Here is a 14,036-nt window from a genome sequence, read left to right as displayed (position 1 = left end):
ATTTTAATTCAAAAAAAATAAACGGGTCTCTTTCATAAAGTATTTTTCGAAAAATAAATGAGCTGGCCGATAACGTATCAAATATATATATAAAAAAAAAAAAAAAAAAAAAACTCAATGTCGCTACATCAAAACTTATATGTAAAGAAATAATTTTTTAAAAAATTGATATACACGAAAATTTGAATAAACGTATTATCCAAAAAAAAGGCACTAGTTTTGAGGTGGAAAATGAATATTTAGAATAATAAAATGAAAGCGGGATGGCAGAAAGGACAAAATATTCCCTGAAATGTACCTGGATATGGGCACTGTGGTGTTGATGGTTGACTAAGAGGTCCTTTGCATATAAGTATTTGTTGCTAGGCATTTCCTCAAACACACAGAAAACAATGGAAGCTCCACTTCTACCACTCTTTGCACTCTTCTTCTCTTTCTCCATTCTCTTCCTATCTTCTGCTGTTTCTCATTCTCTGTCCCTCAAAGAGGATTCAAATTCATCTCCATTTCCGCCCAACTTTCTTTTTGGAACTGCATCTTCCTCATATCAGGTTCTTTCTCTGTAAAATTTCTCTTCCTTTTCTTCTTCTTTTCTCCACCAAACAAAACGAACCGTTTTTGCAGATTGAAGGAGCTTACTTGGCTGACGGAAAGGGGCTAAATAACTGGGATGTTTTCACTCACAAGCCAGGTTCACATTTCTTCTTACTTCATATTTTCTAAAACACTTATTGTTTATTGAGAAAAAAATCCAATGGTTTGTATGGTTGTACGTTTCAGGAACTGTGGCTGATGGAAGTAATGGTGACGTTGCCGATGACCATTACCATCGTTATAAGGTATCATCTTACTTCTATTTCTGTCTCATTTTGCTTCTCTTATGGACACAAATAATTATCACTTTATCAAACAAAACAGTCCTCAATTATAATTTCAAAGATCTGTTTCAAACCTTCCAACAAGAAAACTTCTCTAAATATCATTCTTTTTATTTTTTATTTTTAATTTAAATGAACAGATCCACCGTCCCTTCAATCCATCTCCCTTTCCCTTCTTTTAGAACAACTAAAAAACAAACTTTCACATGCTTTTGTGTATAACAATACAACATTTTTTTTATAATATTTTAACATAAGATATTTCTCAATTTGTTATTATTTCAAATTTATTTCATAATCAATAATAATAATTATCATAAATCAATTACATAAATAATATTAAAATATTATAAAAAATATTATTAAAAGCATCATTAATCATACTACACAAAATATCAGTACAACCTTTCTTCACTAAATATCTAAAAGAATTGGGAAAATTTTATTTCAGCCACTCAATTTTCACTAAAATATTAAATACAAATATAATAAAATCAGCTGTCAAAAGTTTTGTAAATTTGAGTGGTTGTTAATCTATCGTCACTAAAATAATAATATATATGTGTATATATATATATTAACAGGGAATCTTTGGTCACTTTCTCAATTTATTTATTTTGATACTTATAACTAGCCCTTTAAACAATGGTTTCAAGTCAATCCAACAATTTTTGGCGGCACCTTATCATACCATCAAACTAATTAATAATTAACCAATAACAAACCACGGACTGGGGAGCAGCCGATATTTATATATATATGGACAGGGAATCTTTCGTCACTTTCTCAATTTAAATTATTTAGATTTTTTATTTACTTTGATACTTATATAAATGGGCAGTTTTATTTTAAATTATTGTCAAAAAAGTAGAAATAAAAATTATATAATTGTGAGTCTTAATATGTAGAAGCTATTTAAATAAGAGTCTTTTTCAATGAAGTCCACGTAACTTGCCTTTAAAAAATGGTTTCAAGTCAATCCAACAACTTTTGTTCGCACTGTATCATACCATCAAACTAAATAATGATTAACGAATAGAAAAATGATTTTTTTACATACTTAAATTTTTTCATTTATTTAATACTATTCATATTTACTTTTTACATTTTTTTTAAAAGTACACAAAATTATATTTTTATAATTATTTTATTCTTGTATTATGTGTGAGATAAATGGAAGAATGTGTCAATGTAAAGTTATTCTAACAAAAATAACAAACCACGGACTGGAAAGCAGCCCATGTGTGTGTCTATATATACGTTGAAATATAAGATTTTAACGAATAATTTTCTTTTATTCTTAGATCCATTTTAATCTAAACCATACTTAAGTAAAGTTGAAATATAAGATTTTAAATTCATATGTATTTTTTAGTTAAAGATAAGATACCAATATCTATTAATTCTTTTATTTTATAAGATAAATATACGTTGGTGTGATAATACTTTATTGTTCATAACTTAAAAATAAAGCCAATCACTTGATGTTGCTGAATGTCTAATGCTTTTTAGTGGATTTAATAGTTATATTGACATGATGGTTCAGGCAATCTCCAAAATAATGTTAAATTTAACGTTTGATGCATATTTATTTAAAATGAAAAACAATGTTATATTTATTTTTTCTTTCTATTTCTCTCTTCTTATTAATCTATAAATCCATCAAATTTACTATTTTCCTATATATATATATATAATTAAATCATTTTATTTTAATGTCTATAAATATTTTTGTAAAAAGAATAGAAGTTTAGAAGTTGAGATATAGGATAAGATGGCATGAAGATATGCCACAATAAATATAAAAGAGGAGGATAAGATAGTTTTTGTGTTGAAGCGTGGGAAAAGTCGTACCATTCAATAAATGAGACCCATCACACATATATGGGAAATATTGCTTCTGTCTCCAAAATATCTCTCTTCTGTAGTGTCGGGGTTTTTCAGCAGTTAAATTATAAATGTTTTTGTTTTTTCATATATTAAGACTTAAATATAAAAATCTATTGTTTTAATAAAGTGAGAGTATTGATTGATTAGATTTGTTTTAAAATATCGAAAGTACAATAAATTTTCAGACAAGAAAAAAAGAGGTATGTGGATATTAAAATTTAAAATCAAGAAGATGTGGATGAGAATAAGAATGGCATCTACAATTTGGTGAATGCAGGAATTAATGTGATGGGCACTTCATATATATATATATACACTGTCTCAATGTCTTTGCTTGTCACTTGCAAGGACACATAGATATGGGTCACTACGAATTTCCAAAATCTAATTCAAAGCCAATCTAAATCTACACATTTTTAATTTATTTATAATTTTGTAAATTTCAATTTCAATTATTTAACTGAATTTTAAATTTATTTAAAATTCAGTAAAATTATTCAAATTTAGTTTTACAAAATTAGTTTTTAATGTTTAATATATACTTTATGTGAAATTAGCTGTTATGATTGTTATTCGATTTGAATATGACGTATGTCACTCTCTAGTAAGAATAAATGGTATGTTATTTAAAATTTAGTATTTAAATATAATAGTTAAATATATTTCTTGCTATTTTTTAGTAAAAAGAAAATACTTATATGCTTATTAATAATTTTTTATAATGAATTTTTTTTTGTTAATATGTAAAAAGAATTGATTTAAATTTAAAAACAAACAAATAAACCTGATGTTTTAATAAAGTGAGAGTATTAATTAATTTAATTTGTTTTAAAAATTGAATATATAATAATTTCAGACCAAGAAAAAAAAGGTACGTGGATATTAAAATTTGAAAATAGGAAATTTGGAATGTTCACGCTACATTAAATGTGTGTACCTATATGGGCCATCCTGCGTTAACGTCTTGCTTGTCATTTCACATTAGGCTGGTAGTGACGGAATTTTTTGGCCTTTTTCTAAATAAATTGAAAAATAACCTAAAAATTATTTATTGTATTGTTAGAAAGATTTATATATATATATATATATATATATATATATATATATTATAACTAAAATATAATTATCAAATATAACTGAATAATTTAGAATGTAAAAATAGTAATTATTTCAATTATTTAGTTAAATACTTTTCATTAATGAATTCTAAATATTAAAAATCTTAATTTAATTAAGTATGTATATATTTAATATTATTCTGTTTGTTGGTTAGTTGGTGAGGGTTCCCGCAAGTTATAGATGAGATCATGAATTTCGTGGTAACAATAACAACCAATTGACACAGCTTCACATTAGTCAACTAAATATAAATAAAGCGTTTGAAAATGACGAGTTTCTTTACAAAAAAAGATAAAAGGAAGAAAATGGTCTTTTAGACATTTTTTAATATACAGACATATTTGAAAAATCATTTTGGAATTTTTTTTTTCTGATCTTAGTTTTAGTGATTCAATCCAACTAATTGTTTGACTTGAAAAACAGGAAGATGTGGATCTTATGGAAGACTTGGGAGTCAACAGTTATCGCATGTCATTATCATGGACCAGAATTCTGCCCAGTAAATTTTCTTTTAAATAACAAATTAAATACACTTTCCATTTTAAATTCTTAAATTTTTGATAAATTTTTAAAAATTTATAATTTTTAATAAATTATAAATACAATAATTAATTTTCATCAAAAGCTGAAAACATTAGCTAACAAAATGCATTTACATTTTTGTATCTCTAACCACTGTGTTGTAAATTTGATCCAGAGGGTAGATTCGGCAAGGTGAATCAGGCTGGCATTGATTACTATAACAGGCTAATTAATCTACTTCTCTCCAGAGGTTTCATTCTTTTGATATTATTATTATTATTATTCTGTACTTTTTCTATCTCTAACTCTTGATTTTCTGGTTTTGTTTTAGGAATAGAACCTTTTGTGACAATATCACATTATGATATTCCTCAAGAAGCTGTGGATAGATATGACGGTTGGCTAAGTCCTGAGATTGCGTAAGTACTTCTGATATGAACACATAATAAAAGTATAATAAAAGAGTATGCTCACAAATATACGTTGATTTCTGTAGGAAGGATTTCACCTATTATGCAGACATATGCTTCAAGAACTTCGGTGACAGAGTGAAATACTGGATCACATTTAATGAACCAAATGTTGCATTTATTCGTGGCTATAGAATTGGGATATGGCCACCTGGTCGTTGCTCTGGTTCATTTGGGAATTGCAGCGTTGGTGGGAACTCAGAGAAGGAACCTTTCATTGTAGGCCATAACTTTCTCTTAGCCCATGGCTCTATCGTTGAGCTCTACAGAACCAAATATCAGGTAAGATAAAAAGAACGTGTAAGGCAAGATTAACACTAATTAATTTATGCATTGAAACATGCCTTTGAATGAACTTGCCTACAGAAAATTCAGGGAGGGAAAATTGGACTTGCCTCGCATACCATGTGGTTTGAACCCATCAGCAACTCCACAGAAGACAAGATGGCTCTTGAGAGAGCTCAAGCATTTTATATGAATTGGTAAATGCCTTTGTTATATTTTGTGATTGAATGAATGCATGCATAAAAATTGTTTATGCTGGTGAAACATGCAGGTTTTTGGACCCAGCCATCCGAGGGGATTATCCAATAGAAATGCGTGAAATATTAGGAGACGACCTCCCACCAGTTCCAGAAATCCTAAAAAGAATAAAACCTTCAATAGATTTCATTGGAGTAAACCACTATACCAGTTACTTTGTAAAGGACTGTCTCCACTCAGTGTGTGAACCATTACTAGGGTCTACAAGGACAGAAGGTTCTGCTCTAACATGGGCTCATGTCGATGGCAGGACCATTGGAAAACCGGTGTGTATATATGAAACCCTGTGTTATAGCTTTTCTAGATCGAAGAGTTTGGAAAATAATGTTAATCGTTATGAGTTCATGCATGCAGACTTCACTTGACTGGTTGTTCATTTACCCACAAGGAATGGAGAATATTGTGACTTACATTTGGGAGAGGTTCAAGATACCAATATTCGTTACTGAAAATGGTGAGTACATATACCGATCGATCACTCTTCCCTCCAATCTACAAACAAAACATTTCTAACATTATTACACGTATTTGGCTGTGTTAAATGGAGATTAACGATATTAAAACAGTTTGTCTTCCTTCCTTGGTTTGTCTTGCGCAGGAGTTGGGTGGAAGGAAGGCCCCAACCTCACCATTCAGGAAATGATCAATGATGAGGACAGAATAGACTACGTACGTGCTTATTTGGATGCCTTGGTATCAGCAATAAGGTGTTGACATACCCATCTTTGTTCAAACTAGCTAATTTTTTTGTTTTTGTTGTTGATCAAATATTATGAAATAAGTAATTAGAAAGCAAACATGCATGATAACCCTTGTTGGTTAAGAAATTGTTTGTTGCATGAACAGGAAAGGAGCAGACGTAAGAGGGTACTTTTTGTGGTCTTTGCTTGACAACTTTGAGTGGACTGATGGATCCTCTATAAGGTTCGGACTTCATCGTGTGGACTATGACACTCTGGAAAGAACTCCAAGAATGTCTGCTTCTTGGTACAAAAACTTCATTGCTCTTCATGGCTTTGGCCCTGGCGCCAAACCTCTACACACTCAAGAGTGAAAAAGAATCAATGGAATGGTATATGATTTTCTGTCATGGAAGAATAAAAGCAGTTCTTTTCCTTTGTGGTATTATTAATGGGCCACTGAAACGGAAGCAGAAGATGCTCACATGGGTGAAAGTCTACGTGTAATTCCTTTGTTTTTTTTTTTTCCTTTTATTGTGATATATTGTCCAGTACCATACCTCGTTAATTTTTTGGTCACGTCCCGCTCATTCACTCATTTTGAAATGGACTTTGTCAAATATAGGCGAGACAAGAAATTAATGGGGTGGAAGAAGTTTAAGTGTTTAATTATTGTTGTTGTTTTCTTTGGACTTTTGGGGCCCAATCTTTTTGTAAGTGTCATTTGTAATCTATAACAAACAATTTGGATTTATCATTTGTATAAAGGTCGATTCAAAGTCCTATTTTATTAAATTTATATGGATGATTGAAATTTAGAAGAAAATGATGATGGTGATAAGTTCTACATCATGAATGTTACACAAAATTTTAAAAACGGTATATTTTGGTTTCATTACAATGACTATTATTTATTATTTAGATATTAATTTTTCTTGATAAGAATTTGACTTTATTTGTATTCTTCTGTAAGGATATAATGTTATAAATGATATTAGAATTTAGAAATAATTATAAAATGAGAACTTGTCTTAATTTAAAAAATACCTGTTTATGTAAATATATAATTTCCACTTCGTTGCATCCTTTTCTATCTTTTATATTTACTTACATTTCTTTTAACAAACTAGTTCATGCACTTTTGTCTTTGTATGTGTTGTGTCCAGTAATGAAAAAGTTGTCTGCATATCATATCAAATAACGATCAAGTGGTTTCATATACAACTTTGATCTATCCATTCATAGAAAACTTTAATTACTTTAATTCCTACTAATAAACACGTCAGTACTTTGTCTTCCGATTCTCTCTGCAATGTTATAATCTCAGGTGTGCCTTTTCTTTTTTTCCCTGTTGCTTTTTGTTTCCTTGTAGAACATATTGCTTGTTCATAATAATAAGATAACTCGTCTTCTCAAATCAGTAACATTGCAGAAAATTTTCATTATGGATTATTGATGACTACAAAGTTCACATGGACTCTCAGAATCCCTTGAGCATTTACGAATGAAGGAATTTTTCAAAACCAAGCAAAAAAGAGCGTCAATAGGAAGTGATCACACGCAGACTTGCAAAATGACTTTGAAAATTAATCATAAATTTTCAACACATAGACTCTACAACCAAATGTAAAAACGCAAAGGAAATGTAGGTTCTAAAAAGAGTTAGTTAGAACAACATTAAATGAAAATTAAGTATATAGTTTGTGATTGCTGCAGTAAATACCACTAACTATGTCATGAATAAGATCCTCACCGGACCTAGTTTAATGAAACCACCTATGAGGTTTACCGGGATAGAAAGATTAACATGTCACATTCCCATACCTTTGAATGCAAATGTTTTGTTTTGAATAATGACAATAATAATCTTGAGAAAGTTGATGCAAAATTATATGAAACTATATTCTTAACTTATGCACCATCTAGTAAAAATGCATAGTTTACAGTACAAGAATGTTGATGATCTCAACGACATTGAACAAAGAGAAAGGACTGAAAATACAAGTCAAATGAAACACAGGTGATGTCTCAGAATGAGTAACGGCTAGACATACTCTTAGAAATCCCTGCGTAATCATATGAACTAGTGGAACCTTAAAATCATTGATGAACAACAATTGACAAGCATCACATGTTACCTATGCAAAATTAAATTTCTGGTAAAATATTGATGATGTTGATTAAAATAGTTGAAGAGAAAGAACTTTAAAATCATTAGCAAGTTAGTAAAAGCAATTGATAGTCATCCTGGCCCAAAACGCTACAGAGATTGCCAAAATACAATACAAACAAATTTGTGGCTGACGTGAGCTTAAGACATTAACGGCCTAATCACATGTTACTAATGAGTTGTGTCATTATCTCAGTTCTTCAATCTCATAGTAAAATATATAAAGCTAAATTATCTTCTCAAAAAATACTCCTCTATCAGGGAATGTCTTATCCTCTGGCTTACCTGTTCAAACTTACTCTGCTAGAAAATGTGCAATAATGCTCACCACTGACAGCATGCACAATTTTAAACTCTGCATGAAGTCCTACCCTTTTCCATTTCTTTGGGTTTCCCTTTTCAAACCTGAAAATCTCGATGTCCTCACTCAACAACCTCTAGGAAATATTGTAACCTTACCCCCCCTGAAGCAGAAACCAGCACCAAGTGGTTCGTGGCCGCTCGTCCACCTTTTGAATATCTGCTTCTGCCTACAAAAACATTTATTATTTTTATGCCAAACAAATCAGTTGTAACACTGAATCAAGATGCTTCCAATCAGAACGAATGATAGTATACTCACTTACTGAGGCATTATGAAAACATAACTATAAAGGTGAATTCCTATCCTCAACAATAGCACACATTTCAAGCATTTTAACACCTCCACCAAGGTGAACCAGATTCGTAAAAGTGTTCGTTGTCATCCCATGAAATTTGACATGCTTGAAGACCAATTGCAACACCTGGCTCTTTTCCATGTTGTGCAATCCAATTTACAACAGCCGTTTCTTTCTCACTCTCACTACTGAAATCTCTCTTGTATTTTCCAAATGGGTTAAGTCCAGGATTACTCATATCCGCAATTGCAGCTGGCATATACATAGAATCACCAATTAGCGGTGCTCTACAGGCAGCAAATTGAGCTCGAATCTGCATTTAAATTTTAGTTACTATTCATGTACAAAACATAGCTTCTTTCTCTTTAAAAATGATCAAATAAAAGAAATTCCAAGATTCTCTAATTAGGCCCCATTCTGCTTAGTTTCTTAATGAACACTCAAAAAATAAATAAATAAATAAGTTTCTCCTATAATTTAAAAATTAACTTATACATGAACTAATTTTAGATTATGGAAATAACTTATTCCACTTTTTTTACTTTCCTCTCTTAAAATTACTTATAGAAATGTTTATCCAAATAATCTGTTTTCCAACACTGCCAAATGTATAAAAGAACGCAACATTTAAGTGGTTGATACCAGATTTTGGGAGATGTAACCACCAAAATAACGAGGGAACATATTTTCAAATTAAAATCCTCCTTGGAAAAAGTGTATTCTGATATTTAGACCCAATAATGGCAACAACAGTATACATTTAACTAACAATGGCAGTGATCAAGAAAAAAATATGTAAAATGAAGTAGATCACGAACTGCTTATCAGTTTACTTGAGGATTACAAATATCATTAAACTATATCTTCATTAAGTTTTTTAAGTGATCAACGATTATTTATTATAATCTGCCAACACATGCGTATTAAAAGAGGACCCTTCACTAAAAATACAAACAATACATAAAATGAACACTAAACAGACCTGATGTGTACGACCAGTAAGAAGGTTGATTTTGCACTCGTAGGCAAAATCTTGATAAGGCCACCCACAATCTTCAACATGGTATTTGTCCTGTATAGCAGGAGTTGGCCAGGGAACCTTTCTGCATTCCTGGATCTCAAGTTGACACATATGCCATCCCTTGATAAAATCTGCATTCAAATCAACATAATGAGTTGAATCCACAATACAAGACCCTTTTTGGAAACTTTTTACCCTAGTTACAAAGCACACACATATTTGATAGAACTGTCTTGTCCATTAAAATTACTCAGTCAAATAATAATACATCATGCTACTGCATTACACTAGGCAAGGCTAAACCATTCAAATTATACTCAGTCAAAAATGAGACAACCATGTGTATTCATTAAGGAACTAATTTCCATCTAAGGTAATGCACCTAACCAAAGTATTTGTTTGAGGTGTAAATGACATCTCAATTTCCATCAAATAGTTTGAAACGAATATATTATGTTAGTATTGTGGAACTTAATTTAGTCTCACATCGCTTAATAATGTGAAATGTTATTTTCTATTTAACTATACAAGCAACACTACACCAAAGCATTAATATACGTCCTTGTGTTAGGCATTTGTATGTTGAACCATATTAAATTCTTGTATTGTTTATATACACATAAAATACTTTCATTGCTAAAAGACCTTTTACAGTGGTACAAAAGCAAATCTGTGAAGTGTTGGCTTAGTCCAACACGAACAATATCTTATCATTGTAAAAAGATATGTGTGTACTTACATATTATTCTCAACAGCCAAATCTAGTGTCTAAAATTAAACATATGTGTGTCCTTACAGATTATTCTCAACAGCCAAATCTAGTGTCTAAAATTAAGCTTATGAGCCACCAATACCATGATGAGGCATGGTCCTGGCTTCTTCTGCATGCTGCTAAAGATAGTCAATGAAAGCAAACTTAACCATCACGATTAGCTACTTCTATTGCTAATCCCTCAAACTCATGTGGTTACCTTCAGAAATAAGTCTAGGAGCCATGTTAATAGGGCGCATGTAGTGGGTAATGATTCCCGTTGGCATAGGAGAAGATGCAAGAGCCCGATAGAGCTTCTTCACCTTTTTCACCTGAAAAATATTGATTGCACAAGTACTCAGTAACATACAAACAATGAAATTTCAATTACAATCAGTTTTTACTTTCGATTGATTTAAAAGTAACCATATCATGCTGTAACCCTGTCTCACAACGTTAAATAGCTGATGGCTTATAAGAGTGTGCCCATTCAAGTAGAAGAAGGTTATTCTAGCATAAGATATGAAATGGGATCATAGCCATACCCTGATTTTACCATGAAAGACAGAGCAATACTCTTTAGTCCTAGCCAACACCACACTGCACGTAATGACATTCCATTACAATCTATGATAGTCAGAATGACAAAGAGCTCTAATTGCTTTTAACATAAATGCAGTACCAGCCTTCGGTGCAATTATCAATTTGATGAGTAGTCATCAAAGGGGCTGTCAATCCCAAGGCACGAGTAGCGAAGGTTGCACAACTTTCTTCAATGTTGTCAGTGGTGCCACCTACCTAACCAAGATTTGAAAAAAAAAATTATGGAGAAACCTTAAGAAATTAATTATTTAATCGTGTAAACATATCAATAAAGGGAAGTTGTAAAAAGGAAAGCAGCTCTTTTGAGGACATTCCTTTACAATTAGAGCATGGATAACATCCATGACTCCTTCGTCTTCCTCAATTACCACAGTCTCCCCATCTATAAGTAGATACCATGACAGATGATTCAATAGAATCATGAAGATTTCTGCTGGTAAGGATGGGAACACAAAACAGTCGTGTTGTTAGACTTTGATGGAACTTCTTGATCGGTCAATATTTCATTTAGAGCATGATCAAAATCTGGGTTCATGACATGCAGGATCACAACCACATAGAAACTATCCGACTTCTTCTTAGTCTCTTCCAATGAATCACTTGCGAACCTAAAACTATATATTCTCAGGTTTCAAGACTCTAAAACTAATCTTCCCTTGGCAAAATAAAGAGAACTCCAATTTATTGTGTTTGGTTGGGTGTTAGATGGCCCTAAGGCACGTCAATTTCAAAGCATGTTATAGTTGCTTGCTTCTACTACATCTTTGGAACAATTTGGACATAAATTAATTGCAGATGCGGATCTGACACGTTAAACCAATCTCGGCTTAGTATATTTTTACCTCTGTTCTTTTCTACTAACCATCCCTCAAACCTTAAATCACATTTGAAAACCTATTTTCTAAATTTCAGCCTCCTAAATTCCAATACCAACTGTGTCCTACCACCAACAAATTTAACTAGTCTGGCCAATCTTAATGTTAGACGCAATGCAGTTACGATTGTAGTATACTGAATCTGAGACTTCCGTAAAACCAAAAAGTTAGAACAAACAGTGAAAGCTGAGGACTGGCACAGACAGTGAGTACAAAAACCAGTCGACAATCATCTAGCCTGATCTAAATATCAATTTTGACTCACTACAGGATTCGGCATCATCAAGCATAAATAATTACAGAAACATTGCAGTGTGAACATATACGAGAACTAATAAACTTTGAGTTTGTAATGTGGAATTGATTACATACTGATGTACCAGCAGGTTTATCCAAAACTACATAGGATTCCGCCACAGCTATGATCCTTGATCTCCAGTCAATCTCATAACACCTAAAAAAGGCTTTAAAATGTCAAATAACATCTTCCCAAAATAATCTAAAATGTAAATTCATTCCAACAAACTCTCTGAGTGTACCTAGGAAAGCGTTTGGGGTGCACATGGACTCGCAAATAAGTTCCAGGCTCAACAAATTGATCCGCGTGAGTTATACGGAAAGTTTTCTGTGCCTCTCGCACAGTTTTGCCTTTGATAGAAGCTCTTTGGCGCAATACCGAAGGTTCCGTTACTTCTTTGTATACCCTAATTTGTTCTTCAGTAGCAGTCGGAGGAGGCTGTGGACAAACAAGAGCGTAGTATACAGCTCCAAATTGAATCAGATCCTTAACGTACCTTCACAAAATGAAGCATAGCATTTAATATTACTTGCGTGAAGAAAATATGAGAAAATAATATCTTACGCAATGCAGAGGCATAGAAAACACGCTTACAGAGGAGGAAGTTCCAGAGCCTTGCAAATATGTTCTAAAACTGGTCCTCCTTCGGACACGACCAAGTGTTCAACTCTCGGTGGAGTTTTTTGCAACGGACATGGAAGCAATCGGTCATACTTCGGGAAACTTAAACAGAAGCAAGTTCAGCATCAAGCAAAACACGAAGATAGTGGAAAGGAACTAACTATTGGAGACTCAACGCGAAATCTTGAGAATGTTCAGGTACCTATCGGAAGATGTAGAAGCAGTTAAGCTTTCGGAGTCGGTTTTTGAGAATTCAGATTCAGTGGCGAGTGCAGTGTAACTGTTGTGTGAACTCCGACAGCACCAACTCGGCGCGTTCTTGTTGCGGTGATTTCTAAGTGTTGTCCGTGAGATGATAAGGGAGCGCCCCGCTGCAGGCACCGCGAGGCTCCGGCAGCCGCCAGAGAACAACATTGACGCCACCGTCGCGGCCACCGAGCCCATTCTTACTCTCCTAGCTTCTTCTTCGCAACTATATGGTGCGGCCTAGTTTTTGTTTTGAAGATGGGAATTACTTCCTTAACCCCACAATTACTAACTTCATGTCCAAAACGACTAAAATATCCTTATTATACCATACCACTGTTCCTACCACTGCTTTCATTACTATCACTACTGCAAAGAAAGAAAGAAAAAAAAGAATACGAAAAAAAAGTTCATTTCAAAAATCTCTTTTCATAATTCATTTTGTATATTTTAAAAAGTTTGTTTCAGAAAAATTCTTCAAAGTGTTACATACATTTCAGAAAATTTGTTCCAAAAATCTTATTTCAAAAAACTTGTTTCAGAATTAAAAGGGTACACAAAATAATTATGGGGGTGTTTGAAGTAAAAGCCTTTGAAGATACATAAACCCATTTATCAGAGAGCTCAACATTGGGTTCCGTCAATGAACTTGGTTTAACATGGGGCCTTCTTTCATATAAATAAGAGATT

General features: G+C 32.3%; 2 protein-coding genes across 4 annotated transcripts; one reads left to right on the top strand and one right to left on the bottom strand.

The window, feature by feature from the left end:
- Window positions 1-363: 363 nt before the first annotated feature.
- LOC106775998 (beta-glucosidase 47) lies at window positions 364-6,901 on the top strand. Its single transcript, XM_014663281.2, has 12 exons — window positions 364-551; window positions 625-691; window positions 781-839; window positions 4,311-4,386; window positions 4,585-4,659; window positions 4,741-4,828; window positions 4,906-5,161; window positions 5,246-5,361; window positions 5,436-5,688; window positions 5,777-5,876; window positions 6,021-6,129; window positions 6,269-6,901. Exons 1-12 carry the CDS (start codon window positions 393-395, stop codon window positions 6,474-6,476), a joined length of 1,566 nt encoding a protein of 521 aa, XP_014518767.1. The 5' UTR covers window positions 364-392; the 3' UTR covers window positions 6,477-6,901.
- A 1,040-nt stretch (window positions 6,902-7,941) lies between these two features.
- On the bottom strand, window positions 7,942-13,611 carry LOC106774491 (RNA pseudouridine synthase 6, chloroplastic). 3 transcript variants are annotated; one of them, XM_014661506.2, is made up of 10 exons: window positions 13,303-13,609; window positions 13,074-13,202; window positions 12,721-12,975; window positions 12,554-12,635; window positions 11,386-11,501; window positions 11,249-11,303; window positions 10,924-11,035; window positions 9,914-10,083; window positions 8,895-9,244; window positions 7,942-8,802 (listed from the first exon to the last, which is right to left on the bottom strand). In XM_014661506.2, the coding sequence occupies exons 1-9, from the start codon at window positions 13,542-13,544 to the stop codon at window positions 8,969-8,971; spliced, it is 1,437 nt and encodes a 478-aa protein (XP_014516992.1). In that variant the 5' UTR covers window positions 13,545-13,609; the 3' UTR covers window positions 7,942-8,802; window positions 8,895-8,968. The 3 variants fall into 3 exon arrangements, with proteins under 3 accessions (XP_014516992.1, XP_014516993.1, XP_022642534.1); XM_014661507.2 differs by having other exon boundaries at window positions 8,899-9,244; XM_022786813.1 differs by lacking the exon at window positions 7,942-8,802 and having other exon boundaries at window positions 9,023-9,183; window positions 13,303-13,611.
- Window positions 13,612-14,036: the final 425 nt, after the last annotated feature.

Source organism: Vigna radiata, chromosome 10 (assembly GCF_000741045.1).
Source record: "Vigna radiata var. radiata cultivar VC1973A chromosome 10, Vradiata_ver6, whole genome shotgun sequence".
Lineage (NCBI taxonomy): Eukaryota > Viridiplantae > Streptophyta > Magnoliopsida > Fabales > Fabaceae > Vigna > Vigna radiata.
Note: the sequence above shows the minus strand (reverse complement) of the source record. Positions and strands in the feature narration are given on the sequence as shown.

What these genes read in the sequence shown, in the direction of transcription:
- LOC106774491 (XM_014661506.2), bottom strand. Translation starts at nt 13,544, where the DNA reads ATGGGCTCGGTGGCCGCGACGGTGGCGTCAATGTTGTTCTCTGGCGGC. An exon ending in TCTTTCATGGTAAAATCAGG is followed by an intron (nt 11,036 to 11,248) that starts GTATGGCTATGA and finishes AATATTTTTCAG; the next exon opens with GTGAAAAAGGTGAAGAAGCT. An exon ending in TCCTAGACTTATTTCTGAAG is followed by an intron (nt 10,084 to 10,923) that starts GTAACCACATGA and finishes ATTTGAATGCAG; the next exon opens with ATTTTATCAAGGGATGGCAT.
- LOC106775998 (XM_014663281.2), top strand. Translation starts at nt 393, where the DNA reads ATGGAAGCTCCACTTCTACCACTCTTTGCACTCTTCTTCTCTTTCTCC. An exon ending in TCTACAGAACCAAATATCAG is followed by an intron (nt 5,162 to 5,245) that starts GTAAGATAAAAA and finishes ACTTGCCTACAG; the next exon opens with AAAATTCAGGGAGGGAAAAT. An exon ending in GCCTTGGTATCAGCAATAAG is followed by an intron (nt 6,130 to 6,268) that starts GTGTTGACATAC and finishes TTGCATGAACAG; the next exon opens with GAAAGGAGCAGACGTAAGAG.